Source organism: Symphodus melops (genome assembly GCF_947650265.1).
Source record: "Symphodus melops genome assembly, chromosome: 1".
Taxonomy (NCBI): domain Eukaryota; kingdom Metazoa; phylum Chordata; class Actinopteri; order Labriformes; family Labridae; genus Symphodus; species Symphodus melops.
Genome location: NC_136691.1, coordinates 36,961,987 through 36,985,113, shown reverse-complemented (window position 1 = coordinate 36,985,113; position 23,127 = coordinate 36,961,987). Strand labels below are relative to the sequence as shown.

At 40.2% G+C, this 23,127-nt stretch overlaps 2 protein-coding genes across 3 annotated transcripts in view; both read left to right on the top strand.

Annotated features, from left to right (window-relative positions):
• The window catches only part of lmx1bb (LIM homeobox transcription factor 1, beta b), a 44,711-nt gene extending 34,872 nt beyond the window's left edge, over positions 1-9,839 (top strand). For both annotated transcript variants that reach the window (XM_079362139.1, XM_079362138.1), the window contains 6 exons: positions 2,931-3,163; positions 5,088-5,263; positions 5,767-5,844; positions 6,237-6,303; positions 7,355-7,516; positions 8,673-9,839. In XM_079362139.1, coding sequence (XP_079218265.1) covers positions 2,931-3,163; positions 5,088-5,263; positions 5,767-5,844; positions 6,237-6,303; positions 7,355-7,516; positions 8,673-8,830 — 874 coding nt within the window. In that variant the 3' untranslated portion in view covers positions 8,831-9,839. The remainder of the gene's footprint in view (positions 1-2,930; positions 3,164-5,087; positions 5,264-5,766; positions 5,845-6,236; positions 6,304-7,354; positions 7,517-8,672) is intronic.
• The window catches only part of LOC306822240 (multivesicular body subunit 12B-like), a 123,021-nt gene that overhangs the window by 84,084 nt on the left and 15,810 nt on the right, over positions 1-23,127 (top strand). The window lies entirely within an intron of this gene.

Below are 23,127 nucleotides of genomic sequence, written 5' to 3'. Positions count from 1 at the left end.
TGGTGTGTTTTAAACACAAAGCTTGGCTCTGCAACACTGGGAGTCATGTTACACAGGGGCAAGCTGAACGTCCAGAAAGTGGATTTCAGTCGGGTCAGTGGGATCAAGTAGAGTCAGAACGTGGTAAATAATCACCGAAATCACTTTAAGGCTGATTCCACTCACATCTACAGTTCTTTTATATCCCAGAAGAGCCTTACAAAGAGCTGCGAAATCTCAGTTTTTCTGCTAACACTATCATCATCCCCTGTTGATATGTTTTTCTCGATATAAAATCATAATTTACATCTCCTCCTCTGCCTCCCATTTGCTTGCTGGCCCTCTGGCCTGCTCCTCAAACCACTAATCAGGTAATGTTGGGGAGGTTGAATGGCGTGCCTCCCCCTGGTCAACCTTCACTGCTCACACAGTGGTGTTGTTTTAAAGAGCATTCTTTAGCAGCTGAACTTGGAAAGGTATTAAAGTGGGATTAGGCTCCTCCACAATCCACTGCTTGTGTCATTCAGGGAGTTTGTGTTCTCCTCTCCCCGCTGCCACCTCCCCACTCCTCCTCTGTTTGATTGTGGCTAGCCGCAGGAGTGGGACCGACTGTGCCTTTCAAAGGAGAGGGGTAGGGTTAAATCCCTAGTCCACTGCTCCCTGCTAATTCTCCTTGTTCCTTAGAGAAGGATTTACTTCTGCTGCCAGCTTCTCAAAGGCCTTCTCTGCCCATCCGAAAAGTCGCCGTTGCCTTCCTGTGGAGGTGTGGTTGCCATAGAAGGGGCGTCATGCATGGCTATTCCATCTGAACCCTGCTGAGAATGGGGACCGGGGACTGAAAACAGGCAGAAAGTCCGGATTAGACCCGAGGACAAAGCAGGACAGGAAGATTCCAGAAGGGACGAATAGGAATTACAGCAGCAAAAATAATGCAAAGTGACAGAGAGGGGAAATAGAAAAATAATGGCTTACAAGATTAGACTCGGCGAAGAGAAAGAAGAAAGGAAAGAGGGCTGAATGAGAATGTTTTCATCGAGATGAGAAGATTTGAGAGAGCGGTCGAAGGTGAATGCAGAGTCCTGGACGTATCAAAACCTCGCTAACAAGTCATTTCCTCGACTTTTTCGCCCTCATTCCTAGCTTAAGCCGGCAATCATTAGCTTCACATTAGAGTTAGAGCTGGGAACTCGTTTTGACAGATTCATCACCTCGTTTCCCTGATCCCAGCATGTTAACGCGCTAATCTCTCTTAACCGGGGAAGAAAAAAAAAATCCCTGAATATTCAGTTTATCTCAAAAGGTGTGTGTTGTCGACGTAATCTTTTTTTTTTTTTTTTTTTAAGTGTAAATGTCTTAATTTAATTTTTTTTTTATTTTATTATGCTTTTTTTGTTTTTCACCATCTCAACTTCAAGGTTTGTTTAGAAGTTAGATCCAGGTTGGCAGGTCACTAAAACTAGATCCTTGCTTGTTTGAGAAACATGCCAAAATGTCTTATTCAAGGGATTATCCTTTAGGGTTTTTCCATAGTTGAATAATAATCTTCTTAACTTGTTGTAATAAATGAAAGATTAAGGGATAGTATGAACCCTGTGAGTGCCAGTTTTCAGATATCTGTTGTTTTGCTGCTGCAAAGAAAAAAAGAAAGGTCTCTAAAGCTGCATTTTTTTTTTCGTCAGAAAGAGGTGGCGATGGATGAAACGGTACAAAAAAAAATCAACTGATGTCATGTAATGATAACATGAAGAGTAGCTCTGTTGATATGTACGTGATGAGCGTATTAATTTAAAAGGCTGCACTGAAAAACAAAAAACACTTCACCTTGTTTCCAGCATGCATGCAGCTGCTCATACAAGTGTGAACACACATGCGCACACTCATACACACACACAGCGTATCAGCACTCAATCAGCACCTATAACAACATTAGCATAACAAAACCTTCCTTTGGTTTTCCTGCACTCATATTTACACATTATATTCATCACTATCGTTCATCCCTGTCCCGAACCAGCAGATGATGTCAATCGCTCCGCTCTCTGCCTCCCTGCCTTGCACAATGAAATAGATGTTCACCACAAATAGATAGGCGGTTGCCAGCTGTCTTCCAGACCAGGGCAAACAAAGAGGCCGCTAATAAATCCAGCTTTACGGCTGGACAAGATCAACCACACTCCCTGCCTCCTTGCTCCATTTAATGTGGCTTCTTGTGAACAACAGAGGGCGAATTAAATGCCTCTCAGTCACCAATAAAACAATGCTAGCATCCTTGTGAAAGCGTATATAAGAAGATGGAGGTGTCGTCGAGGATATGGAGATAGAGGCAGTGTGGAGCCATGATATTAGACAGTAAGATGACATATGAACAGACCAGAGGGCCCAGTAGTCAGCAATGAATCACGGTCCCTGATAAGGTATCTGATGCATATAGAGTCCACGTTATGAAAGAAATGTCAGCAAAGGCTTGATAAGGATCAGGAGGATTTTCACTGCTCTAGACTTTTTAGACGAGGGTGAGGGGGTTAGGGTGCCCATGTCTGGGCTCACTTGAAATGACGAAGGGTGGGTAGACCTAACACTCAGAATTTGAACAGATGAACTGCTGCCAAATGAGTCAACTCCTTGGCTGCCCACAGGACCAGCAGGCCAACTTGACTCTGCATCAAAAAAGGGGAGAAATGGTTTATACTCATACCAGACAAAATAATTCTATAACAGCATACCCTTGAATGTGTTGAAATGAACAAGGGTGGAGAAGAGGGATGAGCTCCATGAACTCGCATTTTTGCTGTACATTTAGTTTAATTGTGCAAAATCCATTCAAATGAAAAACCTTTATAAATAATCCTATCAATAATGAATGAGCTATTTATTCTTTCAAGAGTCACAGAATATTCCTTTTAAGACGTTTATATTTCATCAGCAATAATTTTTTTTTACTTCTTCTGCAGGTTGTTTGCGACCAAGTGCAGCGGCTGCATGGAGAAAATTGCGCCCACAGAGTTTGTGATGCGAGCTCTGGAGTGCGTCTACCACCTCAACTGCTTCTGCTGCTGCGTGTGCGACCGGCAGCTGAGGAAGGGCGACGAGTTTGTCCTGAAAGAGGGCCAGCTGCTGTGCAAGATCGACTACGAGAGGGAGAAAGACTTACTCAGCTCAGTCAGCCCGGATGACTCAGACTCAGGTGAGCACCCTGCACCCTCTCACACTGGAGCGAGAACAACACCCGGGTGCTATCATCACATGGCGCCCTGGTGTTGTATTCTGAGTGCTCCGTTCCATCCCTGTGGTAGTCAACGAAGACATCCAACATGATGACCTGGTTTAAGGGCAATATTAGCAGCATTAAGAGAAAAAACTACAAATATTTTTCCTTTAACTTTGTTGCCAGGTACATGGTTTCTTCTTGGATATCTAAGATTCGGTCCCCCGTGAAACCCACACAATAAAAAACTTCTAAGATGGCTCCATCTGCAGCTTTACAATAGCTAATTTCCTAGCATTCTAATTCAAGCGTTGAGCGTAGGTTTATGATACAGTAGGAAGGGGGAAAAGGACGAAGCCAAGCTCCCCCTGTATTAATGGCCCTCCATGCGTGGGCAGGGTCTGGTGCTGGAAAGAATTAAATCACTGTATCATGGTGAGTGACAGAGGGATTTGGGGGCCTTTCTGCAGAAAGCCTGCTCCTCCGCTCTTATCAGCTCGAGTGTTGCTCGCCTGTAGCCTCCACACACTACGAGGCATCTTGCCAAGCCTCACTGTTCACCACCATCTGGCTCACATTTAGACATGCACAAAAGCGAGGGAATTTGTCAAATACATCTGTGCCTGTGTCAACTTTTGTCAACTTGTGGGAATATTTGCTCTGCGTCTTCCTCGTTGGGTCTGTGTCCCGGCGTATCGCACAGGCATGTCTTTTGTGTGATGCCTCCAGATCTTGAGTCGTAGAGAAAATGTCGACATGAGGAGAGTTAACCTCGGCATGTGGCAGATAGAGTGTAAGTTTTTTGCAGACAAGGGATGGATGAGAAATCATAATGTGTCTCTTCTTACAGAAACTGGACTCAAAAAGTCATTAGGAGTCATTACCAACACTGCTGGTTTAGATTTGGATACACTTGTATTCAGCAAAACTAAGACAGATGTTCTCTCATTCATTTATTAGTTTTTTCATGTCATGTTTGTTTAACTGTTTGGCCTTTATGATAAGTGAGCATTTGAAATTCGGCTTAAAAAAGGTTTAAAGAACTTCAATTAAAATCCTTAAATTTGCACATTTTTATTATTTCAAAGTTTAGACTTTCCCATTATGTAACAACTTTTAAGTTGGACAACATGTTTTACACTATTTTTAGTGCATACCAAATTCTGATCATAGCATCAACTGTAAGAATAACTGAAATATAACGTGGTGCTCTTCTTTCATTAAAGTTTTAAACATGTTATCTGAAAAGAAGTCGCTGCAAACAGCAAACTGGCTTTAAGGTGCAAAGATGAACTAGCAGGGATTTACTTAATGAAGAACTCAATCCAAGCTCCTATTACAGTATTTTGTAAGATAAAAGCATAAAAAATACAGAGTTGACTCTCCAAAACTGCAATATCCTGCTGCTGACAGTAGAAATTTAGCAATCCATATGAAGGATGTCATTAGTTTAGGTAGAAACGGAGCAAAAAATAAGTTGGACTTCCTTGCTGTGTCATGGGAGATGCATTTCCCCACATGTTCTCTTGTTGCCTTTTTCATGTTGCACTTGATGTAGTATTCTTATCAGAGATTGATTTAGTGTAAATCAGACAAAGCTGAGCGCCATAAATTTCATGTGACGCAGTGTCCAGCTCAATGACAAATGTGCATATTTCACTGTTCTCTCCGAGAGCAAGAGCGGCAGCCTCCTGTAAGTCTAATCGTACATGTGGCCTTTTCCTTTTGTAATAAATTGATAACAAAGTATCAGAAACACATGTGTCTCCTTTGATTATGCACTTGTGCTGTGTGAATCTTCCAGAATTGGGAAGAACCAGGATATATTTATCCTTAGTCTGTCACTGAGTAGGAGGGTGTAGTCGGTTCAAGCTTTCACTGAAAAGGATGTCTCTTTATGCAGAGAAAAGTGATGATGAGGAGTTGGATATCAAGCCAGAGAAAGGCATCGGAAGCCAGGGGAAGGGGGATGATGGGAAGGATCCCAGGAGGCCCAAAAGACCACGAACGATACTGACCACTCAGCAGAGACGGGCCTTCAAGGCCTCCTTTGAGGTGTCCTCAAAACCCTGCAGAAAGGTAAGAAAAACTTCCAATAATCAGCAGCAACATCTTTTCTTTTTTGTGTGTGTGTGTGTGTGTATTTGAAGTAGTGGATATTGAGATGCAGACCACAGGCCCTACAGTAGTTTCAGAAATAAAATTCCCAAATTAAAAAAAAAAAGTCTCCCCCACCTCAGAGCGGCTTTGAAGTGGCGAGCAGCTTTCTGTTCTGTGTTAACTGAGGCAGGCTGCTGTAACGCAGTCCGCCTGCACAAAATATCATACTGAGATAGAAGAACTGCCGCTGTAGCTCCGGCCCTGATGCAGGCGTTGCACCCAGGCCAAGGCTTTGAAGAATCAATAACCAAGGGGTCCAAAAAGACCGCTGCATTCATTCAAACCACGGAAGAAATCAAAGAGGTGCTGTGCCTGTTGGAAATGTGGCAGCTATGTTAAGGAGTCAAAGTATTACAATGTGCCGTAAAGTGTTTTGTTTTTTTATGTGGAATGATGGAACTCTTTTGTCTCTGTGGCTTCAGGTGCGGGAGACGCTGGCCGCAGAGACGGGACTAAGTGTTCGGGTGGTGCAGGTGTGGTTTCAGAACCAGAGAGCTAAGGTGAGAGCGACTATCACAGAGGATGAGTCAGATTTGGTGTCTACATACAACAGCCTTGTTTCATCTCAGAGTCCTGCTCATAAATCAGCACAACTATGTGTGTTAAACTTATCACTGCATTCCTTTCACGAATGTCCAAAAAAAAAAAAAAAAAAAAAAAAAAGAGCGCACGAGGAGTTGCAAATCTAGCTCACTCTTGCATTAAATGTCTACGCCCTCCTCTTTTCTGATGATTATCTCCTGAAAAGCTTTGATACTCGACAATGAAGTGCACTCAGATACTGATTGTGCGCGGTTCACTTGAGGGTGAACAGCAAGGAGCATCCTTTTTAAATTAAAGAGCGCATGTTAGTTTTGGGGGCTCCTCACAACTTTGACTCCTCTCGTTTCAGATGAAGAAGTTGGCAAGAAGACAGCAGCAACAACAAGAACAACAGAATTCTCAGAGACTTGGCCAAGGTATGAATCTGCACTTACCCTGCACAGATCACTGGCTCAAAGATCCATGTCTGGGAAATTACTTGGTTGCTTCTTTTTCTGTGTGTGGGGCATTTTATAGATGTGTTTCCCTTTGTTACTTTTACTTCACTTTCTGGATGTGCCGAGACCGACAGTGGAACATTTTTCACATTTTTGTTTTCATTGAAATCTCTGTTAAGTCTTGTTTTTTAAAAAAAAGCATGATTCAGTGACATCACAAATATAATGTGATCACTGTTTAGCAGGAGGAGTGTGACGTGGAAACATAGCATTCATAGATATCTTTAGAAGGGGAAAAGGAGTAGAGACAATTTTGATACTGCTGAGTAAAATAAATATTTGCATCAGAAATTGCTACATGATCTGTTACATATCTAAACATAATTATAGCTTTATATGAGCAGCAGATGTATCACAGATTGTGAGCTTCTTCTAGCTGTTGTTACATTATTGTCTAATGTGTTGTGAGAAAAGACTTCAGTGACTTTAAAAAAAAAACTTTTGTGTCATACTGAATAAACAATTGCATGTAAACAAGAGTGCTTCCTATCAAAACTAAGTTAGAAAATCTGTTTGGAAGTCAAGATATCATTTTGCAAAGCCACTGCAAAGGAAAGTGTGTGGGAGCGGGGGTGCAGTGATAAAGCCACAAGAGGGTTTTTTTTGTTTTTTTTGTGTCCCTTTTTTTTCAAGTAGATCAGCCAAAAGCTGTGTTGGTAGGGAATTGTGGGAGAAGCCACATGGAGGGAACTACTGTAGGTTTCCATGGGAATACTAACAGACGCAGGCAAACATAGCAGGCATTTGGATGTTGACGTCAGATGTAGTTAAGCTTGAGGAGAAATCAAATGACCAGGTATGAATGGGAAACTATCAGGGAGAAACATGGTACTACAGTTTTACGCCTTCATCCTCCTGGTTCCCCTCGGTCATCTATAGTGCGTGGGTTCATTTACATCCTGCAAACTCATCCCAGGTGGTTTATATGTTTGCATTTCCTGTAATAGTTTTTGCTCTCATTGTCTTGCAGAGGTGATGTCCAATAGGATGGAGGGAATGATGAACTCCTTCACACCGCTGGCTCCGCCACAGCAGCAGCTGGTCGCCATGGATCAGAACGGCTACAGCACGGACCCATTCCAACAGGGGCTCACCCCCCCACAGATGCCCGGGGACCACATGAACCCATATGGTGAGCATCCACAAACTCCCAACCCACTCCTCTCTCTACCGAATAAAAAAAAAAAAAAAAAAAAACGCCCACTAACCAACCCCCCACCCCCCCCTCACGCTTCAAAAAACACACACACATGCCTGTCCCTTGATCAACCTCATAGCTCCCCAATGTGGGACATGTGTTTTAGCCACAGCCCCCCTGATTTAAAGCTGCTTACAGAGAGGTACGATCAGCTTCTCCTCCCACATGAGATAACACCCAACTGAGTGGGTTTTTTCAAGTTCATTTTAAAATCTGTTTAATATGGTTTTAATTCCCCACCCCCTCTTCTAAAACATACCCTGTTACTGATGATGTTTTCAAATGGTGGTAAAAAACATGTGGTCAGTGTGGACAGCTCCATATAAATATAATCCAAACAGCAATAGATGTATCAGAATGTGAAAACAACACGTCTCTGATTTCTTTGTGATGCAGGACGGAATTAAAACACAAACAAGGACCGGGGGGGGGGGGGGGGAATCAGTCAATCAAGAGTTAGTCCACAGGATGTAACTGGAATAACACATTTCTAAGTGATGTCCTCAACAGGCCCCAGAGGGACCATTTCCTCAAGTTCATAACTTCTTTATAATTTGCCTCCATTTAGTTCTTCTCTGTAGTAAGAACCCAAATCCCCCGTCTCATCACTCGCCTTTGGTTTGGGGAAAAGAACAATATTGGCAAGGCATTAAAAGATATGTCTCAAATCACTGTCCCCATTTTGTGCAACACTATCATTAAGATCCAGAGTGTAATAAAGTTAACTATTCCCTCCAGAGAAATAACACGCTGAGGTTTTATGAAAGGCGGAAACAGTTGCTATTAACCAGATCTTTTAGGAGGATGCCCCTTGTTTACATGCTCCCTCTTAGACCGCAATTGTCCCAGCGAGGGCAGCAAAAAGTGAGCTTTGATGATAACTAACAAAACACTTCTCTCGATTGTGATGACACACAACAGCGATTTCTCAAAGTGACTATTAGTAATTATAATTTCCCAACGCTGCTATAAATCTAAACTACAAGATTGCATGGGTTTCATAGTCAGAGTGGGGCGTAAGTGCGTTTTTGTGATTGACATCTCCGCCACCGAATCCTGACGGCTATCTCTGTATCGCCTCTCTTTGCAGGTAATGACTCTGCTTTCCATGACATAGACAGCGACACGTCTTTAACCAGCCTCAGTGACTGCTTCATGGCATCATCAGAAGTCAACTCCATGCAGGCCCGCGTGGGAAACCCCATTGATCGCCTCTACTCAATGCAGAACTCTTACTTTGCATCATGAAAGAGAAAAAAGTGGGGAGGAAAACATCAGCACAGAATAAACTGCCCATCTCAACCCTGAAGCACGGTGGCCGGGAGTTTTTTTTTTTTTTTTCTCCACCAACACAGACTTGACAGAAGAAACACCTCCTTGCAGTGTCTCCTGGCTAAGTGCTGAAGATTACGCAAAGATAGTAAAACCACTTGTTGTAGGACGGTGAAGATCCTTGGTGAAAAAGACTTAAATATTGTTAGAGATTATCCGGTAGGAATGTTATCCGTCACAGGAGATATTACTCTTTTCTTTGTTCACTTAAAGAAAACAAGTAGATATTGGTGCCACCTATTACACAAACCAAATGACACAGTGAATTTATACAGTGCATGATCATTGTAAACTAAATCTTTTGTAAGCCCTGCCCCCCCCTGGTTAAGATGTGGTGTTTGAACAGTTTCTTCTTCACTCTACAAGGATCTCCATGTTCACTGTTAGCATTTTGATCACTTTCAATAGGTTTAGATATTGTGTTAATAGTGAATAGGTGCAGCATGTCTGCAAGAGTGACTGTACAGTTGTGTATGTATGAGAGGAAAAAAAGTGCGGAGAAGTGGAGACATGTAGGATCAGTGAAGTGTAAATACTTTCCCCAGGCAAATTGGATGTGCATGTTAAAAATGGAAAGCATTCTATTTATTTAACTATAACAGGCTCTTGAAGGTGCATATTAAAACTGAAAAGCTTTATTTAAAAAGGAGAGCATTTTTTTTGTGGAGCAATTAGTGAGTACATGAGTGTCACAACTCATCTGTATGCCTTTTTAATATGAAGATTAACCCTTCTGTTTTTGTTTATTTCCTCAGCCAAGCTGTAAATGAGCAATGTTGCTATTTATTTGGTACAGACCATATACCTTTTGTTGTCATTGTCATATGTGCATTCTCAAAAATTGTTAAAGTTGCTAATTGACCAAAGTTGACTGGTTTGATGAATAAACAATGTCTTTCTCCTGATAACATTAAATAAATACCATTCAGTGATCATTCACATGGTAACACTTTAACTCATACATTATCACCTGCTTTAGTGAAAGCTGAATCAATGTACACATACAGTAAGTGCACTCAACGTATAACATCAGGGTTTGTTCTTTTATCTTAGCAGCATGTCTCCTCATTTAATATCATAGATATGTTATCAAGACATGAGTACAATGCTGCTGCTGCTTCTGAGTTTTTCTTTTCCCTAGTGGCCACTTATGGCATTGCAGGAACATAATATATGAAAATGAAAAGCATGTTTTTTTATGGACTACCATTATGAAATAGATATTGTTTAATATATAATGTGTGTTCGATAATATTTTACAACGGTCTACAGATGAAAACTCCAAGTCAGACAAACTATCATTTATAAAACCCAGCATGTTAGCATTCTGCTTTGCCACAAGCAAAGCCTCACCAAACCATTACCATGACTCTAAAGACTCTTCGCCCTTAAAATGTACAGAGTAGATTTTTATTTACCTATCTCAACTTCAACAGCTGACCTGATACTCATCAGATTTATAACCGTTCCAATGTGTGACTCGTCTGTGAGGCACAAACATGAACATGTAGTGAGGGTGAGGTCGGAGAGAAGTTCAGGTGACATACCAGTACAGCTGCACGACGAGTGAGCAAACCCCACCTATAACCCGAGGGCTCGTCGGGCGGCTGCTTGGAAGTACCATCTGGGTGCTCCTTCATCTCTCTGACAGCTCCTCAATGTGGCCCAGCAAGCCTCCACCCTCTGTCTGTGTAGTCACGTGAGCACGCAGATAAACATCGCGTCTCTGATGTTCTTTTGGTACTATGACTCAATATTCTCCGAATGTCACAGTCGTGACAGCGTTTAATAATCCTGGCTGTTATTTTTGAGCAGAAGGAGCACATGAAGTTGTCAAATGTGTGAGGATTTAGAGTAAGAGAGCAGTGTGGTACATACAGTATAAATATCTCTGCTATCAAGTCTTCAATCTGACAGCCAGGTGTTGGACTTGTTGGCAAGGTTACACAGACATTTATCTTTACTTGTCACACAAGAAGACGAGTATCCCTGCTAGCATGATCAGTGACATCATCGGAAGCTGCAATGTGATTGGATGACATTTGTTTGAGAACAAAAATTAGATCAGAACATACTGACATGGAAATGACTTTTCTTTTTACTTGCTTTTTTACTTGAAATCACAAGATGTGACATCTAACTGTGTGTGTGTGTGTGTGTGTGTGTGTGTGTGTGTGTGTGTGTGTGTGTGTGTGTGTGTGTGTGTGTGTGTGCGTGTGCATATGCATATGCATATGCATGTGCATTACAATAAGAGAGACTTAGAAGGACAATGACCAGCTTTTGCGTCAGGTTTCTAGTACATTTCTGGATTAAAGTGTGAAAGACTGAGTACACAGACACAACAAAGGCTCCCATTTACAGTAAACATGGATGGAGCTGCCACGCACTCTTTGTGTTTGCACAGGACAGAGAGTACAATTAGCTTGAACCTCTCCCTTTTCAGGGCAGGCCAGGTGAGCTTACAGAGAGGTGTCTGGGTGTAGAGGAGCAGTAAAGGACGCGTGCTGACATTATCAGGGAACATTTGAGAGTAAACCTTCAAAAAACAAACATTATTTTACACATTTGCTGAAATGTCTTTTTCTTATTACATTTAAAACCAAAATCATGTCATAGCATGATTAAAATGTTAATTAATAAAACAAGACTGGAATCTGACATTTTGGAGAATTAGAATTTAATGAACCTTAAAGTTGGTTTTCAATCTTTGAACAGGATCAATTCAAGCAACACATGTTAAAACGTGCAAATATAAATTAAACAACCTAACAGAATAAGATGATTAATGTTGGACTACTCATTAACCTTTTCCTTACCAAAGGTTTAAACCCACATCAGGCTGCAGCGTTTTGCCTTTATTTGATAGTACAGTGGAAAGAGGGGGAGTGGGAAAGGACATTGGAGAGAGAAAGGAACCGCACGTCGGAATTGAACCGGGGTCGGCAGCTTGGAGAACTATAGCCTCCGTACATGGGCTAGGCCATCTGCGCCCCGAGGCTGCTGTTGATTTAAAGATCAGCAGGAGTGTGAATTTCAGCCACACATGGCAAAAGCAAAAGAAGAAAAATAAGCCCCATAAAGGACATTTCTATCTGTTTCTCTGAAAATCAGTGTAGCTTCAAATTAAAAATGTAAAATATTTCCTGAAAACAAAATAAATCAGTAATTTCTAGAAAAGCATTCAAGCTGAAGAAGAGAGTCTGTTGTGAAAATATTAGGAGAACAACATATATATATATATATATATATATATATATACATATATATGGCTTATAATGTAATGTTTAAAGGTAAAATGTTGTTATAGATAAATATTAAAGGAAAGCAAATGTACACGAAAACTCTGATAATTAAAGCACATGAGTTCCTCTTCATCAATATGCCAAACTGAGCTTCGTCCATAATACCTCAGAATCCAAAAGGCAGTGCTTTGCACCCTGCTTTAAAAATATCAGTGGAAGTGGGGTAGACAGGGTAAAAACAAAAAAATATTTTGCCCAGGATGCAGTCCATTTATTATTTTTACCTTCACATATTTCCTTGACTCTTTCCTCCTGACCCTGCTTTCTTCACATCAAGCTTCCAGTTTGGCAAACAGTGAAAGGCAGCGAGTGAACCCATGTCACTTCTGCTTGTTCACTGGCACTCCGACGTGAATCGGCCAAAGACGACACTCAAAGGTTGAGGTAAGTGTGGCCTGGATATGAAAACAGTCACGCTGAAACCTGATCCGAAGACACACACGCAAACCTCACGGAGAGTTAAGAGTCAGCCTTCAGTAAACTGTTCACACATTTACTCTTCTGCCACTCTGGCACCACATAGGAAATGAGTCTAGTGACAATATTTTCACTAGATAACCAAAATCCTGAAATTTTCCACCTGAGACACAATTGGAGGTTTGTGATTTGCTTTCTTTTCTTTAACTGTTCACCCCCCCCCTCTCTGGACCTGCACCATATATAACACATGGAGCTTGATTTGTTATTTGTGGTAATTCAAAGCAAGACTCTCACCAGTCGCACCATTAAAGCACAGCATGACTTTGGACAGTAGCGAAAGAGTTAGCAACATAAATCACTTCCAAATACCAATCATACAGGGAGTGGCTAATTCAGATTTTGCAACACTTTCATTGTTTTAAATGTACTGTACTTATAATTGGCTTTTCTCAACCTCACATTCACAGCAGACCAATGTAACATGTTTTCAACTGAACCAAGCCCAATTAATTGTAGCTCTGCAGTTCCAAAGACACTCAGACGTCTGTGGGTTCAGTACAGTCTAGATTTCTTCTCAAGATTTCAGAGTTCAGCAGAGTTCACACTGAGTCCCCAGTGGGAGTATGAAGGGGGGTTTGGGGTGTTTTCGTTGGGCATTTTCCATGGTGTGTGGTTAATTGTTAAAGGAGACTTTTTAAACCAGCGTCTGACACATATTCTATGAGCCTCGAGGGCTTGTGCATTATGAAAGGTAGACTATGCCCTGGTGTTGGTCAAAGAGAAGTGTGAGGGTTCACAGCCAAACATCCAAGCATGTTCTCAGTTTGTCATTTTCCCCATTTAACTGCATATAACACAAAGTGCTTTTCTCATACCGTTGTACCAGTGAAAAACCAAATATCTAAAGTATGTGTTCAAGAACTACATATCTCTATCTATCGTTGAAGGAGAACTGCATTTAGCAGCATAGCCATTCAGGTAGGCATTTAAAGGGGCACCATGTCCTCACACCATCTGTTCCTTTATTAAGTATGTCAAAAGCACGCACAAAAAAACCCTTCTGCCACATCATGACACATTGTTTTCATGCTACAGCTCCAACAAAGATGTAGTAACAGTTATTTTATTGCTGCCACAGAAGGAAACTATTTTATTGAGTTGCCACAAGTGATGCAATACATTTATTTGTCGGCTCCTTATAGAGGAGAGAGAATTGGCAATATACAAAATCTAATAGAAATACAAAAAGACATAAGCAGATCAATCGTTTATTCTTCATGTTAAAAAAAAGAAGAAATTACCATTTGAACCTCTTTGTAGACATTTTTGGGATGTGTAAACATATTGCTTCAACTGTTTCTTGACCTCCTGCCTCTGTTCCTGTGCTGAGAAAAAGATGGTGTGGGATTCACCTCTCAGCGCCCAGGGGTGCAGATAGAGCCCTGGATAGCACTGCAGTAATCCCCACCACTATTGGAGCCCATCTGTTTTGGTTTTCATTTTTCTGCATTATTGGTGCTTATTGGTACATGGTCTAGGAATGTAGGCAGGGTGTTTGAAGTCAAGGAGGAAGGTGATGCCAGGGGCATTAGTCGAAGGAATGATGACCTTAAGGGTCGAACACAAGCTAGCACCACTAACCTCCAGGAGCCTCTCCCTTCATGTTGGAATCCAAGTCCTGCACTCTCCCCTGCCTTAGACGCCCTGGACTCTGCAGTTCGGCATTTTTTTCTGGCAATTAAGAAATGTCATAGTTTTGATTTGACTCTGTCTTGGTATTTAAATTGTCATGGAAAAAAAACAATTATACATGTATATGAAAAAAAACACAATTACATAACATTTAACTTAGACTTTAGGTATAAGGAGAAAGTATTATTCAGCTGCAGATCAGTTGTTATGTTGAAGCAAACACTACATACACAATTTTAAATTGTAAAACCGATGAAATAATTACCAAAGTTAAGCCATGCTTGCTCCTCTGTGGGGATGTTATGAGGCAAAGTTGTGCTTAAAGCTAAATGCTAATAATGGCATGTAAAGGTGCCTGAATGACTACAAGGTTATCAATTTGAAAATGCTGAGGTTTAACATTTGTCGAGTTTTCAAATTTCTCCATCTTGGCTAAGCTTGTTGAGCCAAAGTTTATTACTAAATGCTAAACACACAGTACGACTGAGGCTGAAGGGAAGTGATGACTAAAGTTATTTAGCTCATTTATCATGAAGGGGGGCAAAAAAAAAATCCATCCCATAGTTGCCTTAACCCTTTCAAACTAATGTTGGTGCTATAAAAAAGTCAGGATACATCCCCTGGGATTGCTTATAAATGTACAAAATTGTATACAAAGTATTTATGATAAAAAGGTCTTGGTATATTTCACAGGATTATCATAAAAGTTAAAAAACTAAACAGTTCCAGAATATACCAAGGTGGATCCATCGATGAATATTCTTCGAAAAAAGGATCACAAAAACAAAAGATGAGGTTGATGCATAAATTATTCAGAACGTTTAGTTTGTACTAGAGTACTAATATAGCTAACTGATACTCTAAGGCCCACATAGTGAAAAGATCAAACAAATAGTGTGATGTTAGAAAATGTGTTTGATTTTATAATCTCTGTTTTTTGCTCAAGAATATGCAAACTTGTATTACCAAGGATTCAAATCATAATTCTGTCCTTTAATCGAGCTCTGCACTTTTAATTTCAGCCTTTCCTTTTGAAAAGGACTCAGTGACAACATAAATCAATCAACTTCACTTAGAGCAACTTCATATGTTGTCCTCTTTGTCTCATGCACAGCCAACTGATCACTGCTTATTATTATTAGTTTATTTTTTTTATCCTGCTGGCAAACAGAAAGCACCAGCATTGCCTAAAACACATTTTTGTCGATTAGTGTTGGATTGCATGGATTTACGTTTGTCAAACTGGAGCAGAGAACTAAATCTGTCACTGACTGAGATAAAGAAGAGCTAACATGTTAACCACAAGAGTTGGATGAGAGCAAAAGATTCAGGTTGCTCAGCAATGTAATTGTCTCCATAAAGATCCATTCGTTTCATTCCACTTCCAAAAACATGTTGGCATATGGAAATGTTATCAGAGTAATGCAACGTTAAAGTTGGAATTTACAGTTACTGTATTTTTTCTTTCTTGTTGAACTTAAAGAGGAGGCAGCTTCTCCTGGTTCAAACATTGCTTTGGGCAGAGAATCTGTTCACAGCCGCTCTTACAAACATTGCCTCTGGATGTGGGATCTGCTGCAGGACAAGGTGAGCCCTGAGCCATATATTTAAGCCCTGGATGTTTCGACAGAACTCACCTGTGAGGCTGATAAATCACTCGCAGTGTACACTCAGAGCTGAGCGTGGACAGTAAATCTGAAAGTCAACAGCCGGTGAGGGCTAAACCAAACTGTAAGGAATTCTGTATTTGGCCCTTTTCCTGCATGTATATTTATCATATACACTAATGACTGGATGCCATCAATGACTTTTAAGACATAGATTTACACTGAAAATAAAGTGTGACCTCTTGTCCTGTAGTTATAGAAGAAGTCTGTTGTAAACATAAATGAATTAGCTAAAATTAAAAGATTGTTATGAACCCGTAAATCAGTATCTCCTCATTGCTCTGTAGCAATCCTGTAATGACCACTGGGCCACTTTTGACCTCCAGCCCTAATGTGATTATTAGTATTATTAGAAGACAGAGGTCAGCACCACTGTGCCCTGATGTGACCGTTTTCATTGTGGCAAGAACCGACATGATTATCAGTTCATGATGACCATTACAATCCATAAAGTTACATATGAATATCATTTGTCAGTGTTGTCTTTCTGCCCAGTCCCCCCCAGAGATAAAGTCGTCAAACAGTGCTTTGATTTGCAGGGAATTGATTAGCCTCATGCTCTCCTCCAGTTAATAGCACACAATCAGCCTTTGTTCGCCATTCAGCCTTTTGCTGTGTTTTTGACACTTTTATTATCAGGACTACAACAGTGCCCAAATAAACCACAGATGAACAGCCTCCTCTCGCTAGCTTTTTCAAAAGGTTAGTACATTTCACCATATAGATTTTTTGGTGTCTCTTCCAAATGTCATGGCTTAATTATTAACTGTGGGGCCATTTTGGAGAGAGATTTGCACTTTTACAATATTGTTGTGCCTGGCGAGGTTAAGTGTTGAAAGTGCAAGGAAGGCCATTGTCCTCCTCCGTGTTTAATGAAGATGGATTTAGAGATGAAATGTTGGGTGTAATAAAGACAGCGTGACCTTTAAGAAGTTGTCACAAGTAGAGAAACACGCTCATGGTTTAAACAGATAAATAGTGTTGAAGATTTTGAAAATGTTAACAGGTTTTCACTGATCTTGAATTTAACCGAGTATGCTATAACTTATTTAACAGTATTGGATATTTGTTTTACAATGCTGTCCTGTGGGATCATCATTGAACACGTTGTTCTAATCGTTCAGTGATTTTTTTTTTACCTCTCCAATAGATCAGTATCTGTGAGCTCTAACTCAAGATTACTACCAGTCACGAACAGAAAAAGGTCACGACCTCCCAGCGTGGCCGTTATGAGTAAATATTGATTACACTGCAGTCAGTCAGCTAAGTGGTGCCACCAGAGCAGAACACAGCCATGTACTGTGGTGTTTTTTGAAAGGAGTAATATCTTGCCTAATCCCAGCCGCAGCCCTGCCCCTCGGTCTGGCCAGTGCACTCCTCTCTGCTGTGCATATCAGCATGTGTGGCTCTGAACCGGGCTCAGGTTTCTCAGAGCTCCTGCTTGGTGCAGTAAGACTTGCACGGCGCAGCGTCTGAATAGACTTCTGAAACTGAGAGTCCTCGTTCTCAGGCTTCCTCTTGGCACTGACTGACTGGCTCGACTCCTGAGGTTGGTACAGCGGTATCTGAGTTCACATGTTCCTCACCTCCGCCTTCATACATGTCATCAGACTGGCGTTGCCCGACTCAATGAAAGCTTTCTGTTGACTTCCTCTGCTGACAAGACAGACTTGAACAACTCCATGGCGTTGAACACGAACCACTGAGTTCTGAAAGAGTATAAGTACAACTCTGTTATGAAGTATTTTACTTTGCCAATTTTATGATTTAGCCAATACTGTAGCTTTCTGTATTACATAGGCCTCCATTTTAAAAGCAGGCAATAGTGTTTGTTTTATGTGAGACATCCTGTCAGCTATGATTGCAAGTGAGTTTTAAAGTAATAGTTTCACGTGATAGGATTCATTTGTTTACTTTCCTACCTAGATGGTACTCTTGTCTAGTAGCTAAAACACAAACACAAGTCGCACAGGATTTGACTTTCCTTTGCATATAGAGTGGAAGGCTAATGCCTGTCTTCCAATTTTGCACAAGGATTCACGGTCATCTACCAGGAGTAAGCTTACCTTAGCCTGAGGAGTGGAGGGGCTAATACAGACAAAGAATTAGCTTACTTTAGCTGCAAGTTGTAAAATTAATGAATACTACATGTCTCATCTAAATGTTCAAGACCTTCATAAAAAAAGACATATTGCAGTTTTAATGTTCACAATAAAGATTTAATCTGCTGTTAGAGCACTTCACTTTCTGACTTTGTGCTAAACTAACTTAGTAGTTTGCTTGCAGTAGTTATAAGCAATGGACAGAAAGTACAGAAATCAATCTTCTCACCTGACTCTTTAATATAGTGAAAAACATATATTTTCAAAATGCCAATCTATTGCCTTAAGTTGTTGATCCTTCTGTACATAATGATAAAATGATTTCATAATAAAAGCCAGCACAAAGAGAGGATTAGCAGCCGTGCAGCAGTGGTGTCAAACCTCAGATTGACAGATTGGCCTGATTTCCTTCTGCGGGTGTCTTAGAACTACAGGCTCAGGAAGAGGCAGCAAGCCCTGACAGAGAGCTGCCATTGCACACAGCAGAAACCTACCCAGCACCCACAAACCCTCGCCTGTGGCTTGCCCTTTGAAGGTGCATGTCTCTTCTTGACATTTCTTCTCAACTTGCCTTGGGAACATTGTATTCTGTCCTCTTGGTCCACAGTTTTTGTTGAAAGTGTCTGGGATGAGGCATAAACCACATCAGTGTCATGTAAGGGAGGTGGAGCAATGTCATTAAGCAAAAGTAAATATTAACTGTTCTCAAAAATGTATCATTGTGGCCAACAGTGTAGTCTGACAACTTGAGGTGAGGTTCAAAGTGCTTGCATGTATCATCTATCTTATGACACACCCCTGAAAAACAGAGATACATGTTTGAGAGAATGAATGGATGAAATTTCCCCCAACAAGTCTTATGTCAACCATACACATATCAACATGAACAGGATGGATGAGAGAAGAAAGTAGACACCATATTTTAGTTGCAATTATTTACAAAGAATCTGAAATGTCACACTTTGCTCTACAGTAATAGTGTAGTGTTAAGCACAAAGTATTTTAATGCTTTGTTAAAATTGAGTACTCTTTACATTCACCACACATGCTATGGAATTAACAATGCCAATATATCCTGAGCGTGAGCATGGTGAGACGGTGAGGCAGCGCAGCGCTGTGGTGCGTGCATGTTTGACTATGCATCTATATGTGGAGGAATTCAAAGACCGGGACACCAATAAGACACCATCACAAATTCAGAGTGAATGTAAAAGGACGTGACGGTGGCTGACCTTAGTTACAGCTCCCCTGCTAGAAAAGGCTAAAGCCTGAAAAGGGCTTAAACAGCCAGTGTGCTACTAATTAGCATGCTAATCAGAATCAGCTTTATTGGCCAGGTATGTTTAATACACAAGGAATTTAACTTTGGTGGACCGTGCTCTCTCCGTTCAATGTAAACATTAAATAATAACAATTAACCTAAAATTAACTAATATGTGCAAGACTAAATAAGATAATAGTGCAGTGGTGAGTAGTGCAAAAGGATGAAGGAGTAAAGATGTGGTAGTTATCTTTTAGAGTATTTACATAATAGAGTGTGCGTAGATGATCATTTAAATTAAATAATATATGTACAATAGCATACAGGGCAGCAGTAGCTGAGTCCGTGGGGACTTGGGTCGCTGGTTCATGTGTGACGTGTGAGAAGCATGTCACTAAAATAAGTGTGTGAAAAACCTGAATTTCCCTTTGGGCATTAATAAAGTATATCAAACTTTTTAGTGGTTAATATACAACAAAGGACAAAAAAACCTGAGTTTTTTAAAATCATATTACCACTTCGTATTTTAACTTGATACAGTCACACAACTTAAAAAAAATAAAATAAAATAAAATACAGATGACACAAAGCAAAAGCAATTGAAAGTTTTCATTTATATCTGACTTCTGCAGAACAGAGGACAATCCCTGCACTTTCTCAAGCCTATTGTTTGTTTTCTGCCTGAGCAGACAGTTAAACAGCAGAGCTGACGGGGAACATGGCATATTTGTGTCACTCCAGCAATTGGAACAGAACAACATTAATAGACCATGCGGGTTGTAACACAATTAAAACATAAATATGCAAAGTACACAGGGGTGCCGCTGTTGTGCTGTATCTGCAGAGACAGGTGCCAGCCATCTTTAGTGTTTACCACAAAGATCCTCCAGCAAATGGCATCACAGTGATCAGACTGGATTAATATGTGATGTCTTGGGGCTTGAATTTCAGCACGACTTCAGCTGAAAACAATCTAAAACAGAAAATGATCTCAGCAGGAGGAGCTCTGGTCTAAAACAATAAAGCATTCTCAGGCAGACATGTTGATAAAAAACTTACATGTCTAGCTCAGTAAGTATGTTGTAAACTGTCAGCACTTATCAACGCTGTATGGATGTTTTTTTTTTTTTATAAAAGATGGCAAATTATATGACACCTTCCTTCTCTGTCTTCTAAAACACCAAAAGAGATATTTTGTTTTTTGTCTTTGATATGAAAGGAGATGAAAAAAAAAAAAAAAACCTACATGTCTGAACAGAAAGCTTTGCCTGCTCCGAGGCATCTGCAACCGAAAGCCGACATGTTTGTGAGTCCTGTCTGATGAACTGATTCTGGCCCTGTGACACGTACGAGGCTTTTTGCTTTCTCTTTTATCTGCTTCATTCTTGCGGTCAATTTACCTGATTGAGAGGATGACTCCAGTTCCCGCCTTGCAATATGTACAGATGTACACAAATTGTCAGTTGAGCTGTGAGTGTTCAATAATATAGCCTTTACAGCTGATGCCCAAGGACCTGAAGGCCATTACAGGGCCATTACTAGTGAAATCCTTGTCTGGACAAGTGGAGGGAAACTAATGTGTTACTGTGACGAAAGGTTCTCATTGTGAAGGCTGCAGCAAGAGTTGAAAAGGGGAGATAGGATCAATTGCAAATTAAGCATGAGGATGTGTGTGTGTGTGTTTGTGTGCAGGGAGAATGTGCGACATCATTTGCTAACTTTATTTCCTCATATTCCTTTGAAATGCAGCTCTAGTATCCTCATATTATGTCGACAGCTGTATTTGTTCACCTATGTAACAAAAAAATCTGAATCTGCAAAAACGTTTACATGCTAATGATCTTCTCATGGTTTGCTGGTCTGTTTTACATGCACTAAGTTTAAATATGTATGTTGAACATGTTTGAGGATAAAGATTTACACAGTAGCTCATACACATTTGAGTTTGGTAAAGAAACATTCAGCCGTCTGTTGACAGCTGCTGACAGCTCGAGCCAACAGTGGAATTATGAATAAGATCATTAAAAGTGATTTTTCTTTTTGACTTAAATGACAGCAAATCAGCGCTAAATAATTCTCGTGGAGTAGATTTGATAAACTGAAGCGAACTAGGTTTTAATCACTGAATTAATGTACAGTAGGCCGTTTTTCATTGTAAAAATTAACTGTCTAGACAACTTCATTGCTGCCACTGTTCCTGTCAGGCTTAATTCTAAACTTCCACATCTGTCTTTATTTTCCTTTGGGTTTAAATTCATGTCTATCATAATGTGGCTTCCAACATTTTCTGGGTGTTTCTCAATGTGCCCACACAAATCTTTCCAACTCCAATAACAAATGTACTTGTTATTTTTTCAGTGGTTAACCATGTATACTTTTAACTCTCTTCCAGATATTCTTTCAGTAAATATCTGAATACACAAAAATGTTTGAGTTATTTTTGCGCTTTTTTTAATGTAACTACAAATGATACAGTAAGAAACAAATATAAACAGCTTCTTACTCAATCATTTAAAACTCTAAAACTAAACTGTGTTTGGCATATTCAACTTTGATTAAAAAAAAAACCTCTTGAAAAAGTCTGAGTACTTCCTTAGTGACCATGACATTAAAGTGTGTTAGGATTGGCTCCTCTGTGGAGTCAAGTCAAAATGTTTTGTACTGGGGGGGTTGTGTCTTGGATTAATTAAGCGTAGAAATTCCCAGTTTGGGGAGCTTAGCATGTGCAGGGTGATGTTTTCTTCAGAGTCTTTTCCACAGGGATAGGTTTGCACTCATCTTTGATAGTTAACCCTACGTGACCCTTCCCTAGAGCCAGTCCCACTCCCACCTTACTGCTCCTGCTTCTCATTAGAGCCTGTCCACTCGTCTGACTGGGTCTAAGCAGGCCACCACCCAGGCCACTGACGCACTGATTCCTCCAAAAGACAAGAAATACTGTGTCTGTGTGTGTGTGTGTGTGTGTGTGTATGCACGTCTGTGTGTGTGTCTGTGTACAGAATGTATGCCTGTATGTGTTACAGAGCAACTTTGTTCATGATAAGGATGTTAGTAATTCATTCAGACGGAGAAGAAAACGGACAGATTAGCATGCGTACAGACAGTATAGTAGAGTATGTTACTAAAATAGCAATGCTATTCATTGAACAGTGTTTCTAGCATACAGCAGCATCAGCATGCTAAATTTATTTTTTACTAGTTTGGTTTAATATAACATTCAGCTCATTGGTTTAGGCAGAAAAGCAGAGAATTTATTCAAATGTTTGAAATGTACTGTATAACATCGAGTATCACATAAACACACTGTCTATAACATTTAAATATCTCATAACAATAGTTAAAATAGTCAAACATCTTTTCAGTAGACATTGCAGGCAAGCTTTGATTGATTCAAATGGCGTAAATTTCTTTCGACATCACATCTCCCATTTATTCACAAACCCACAACATCTGTGTTACATAAAATATCCAGTACTTACAATAAAAGAGGCAAAATAAATCACTCGTCTGTTCAGTCTGGACATTGCATGGAAACTCCTAATTTGTTCTGAAAGCGCTTTTTTATACAAAAATTAATGATCATGAGTAACCACCCTCTCTTATCATTGAAAGTATATCTTCCTTAAAGTACAATGGTCAGAAAATTGCATTGCATTTAGAGCACAATACGTTTTAAAATTATGCAAATAAGTCCATCTAAAATGTCCTTCAATAAAAAGGATCAATATTAGCTGATCGCTCCACATGAGATAAGCTGTTTTGATGA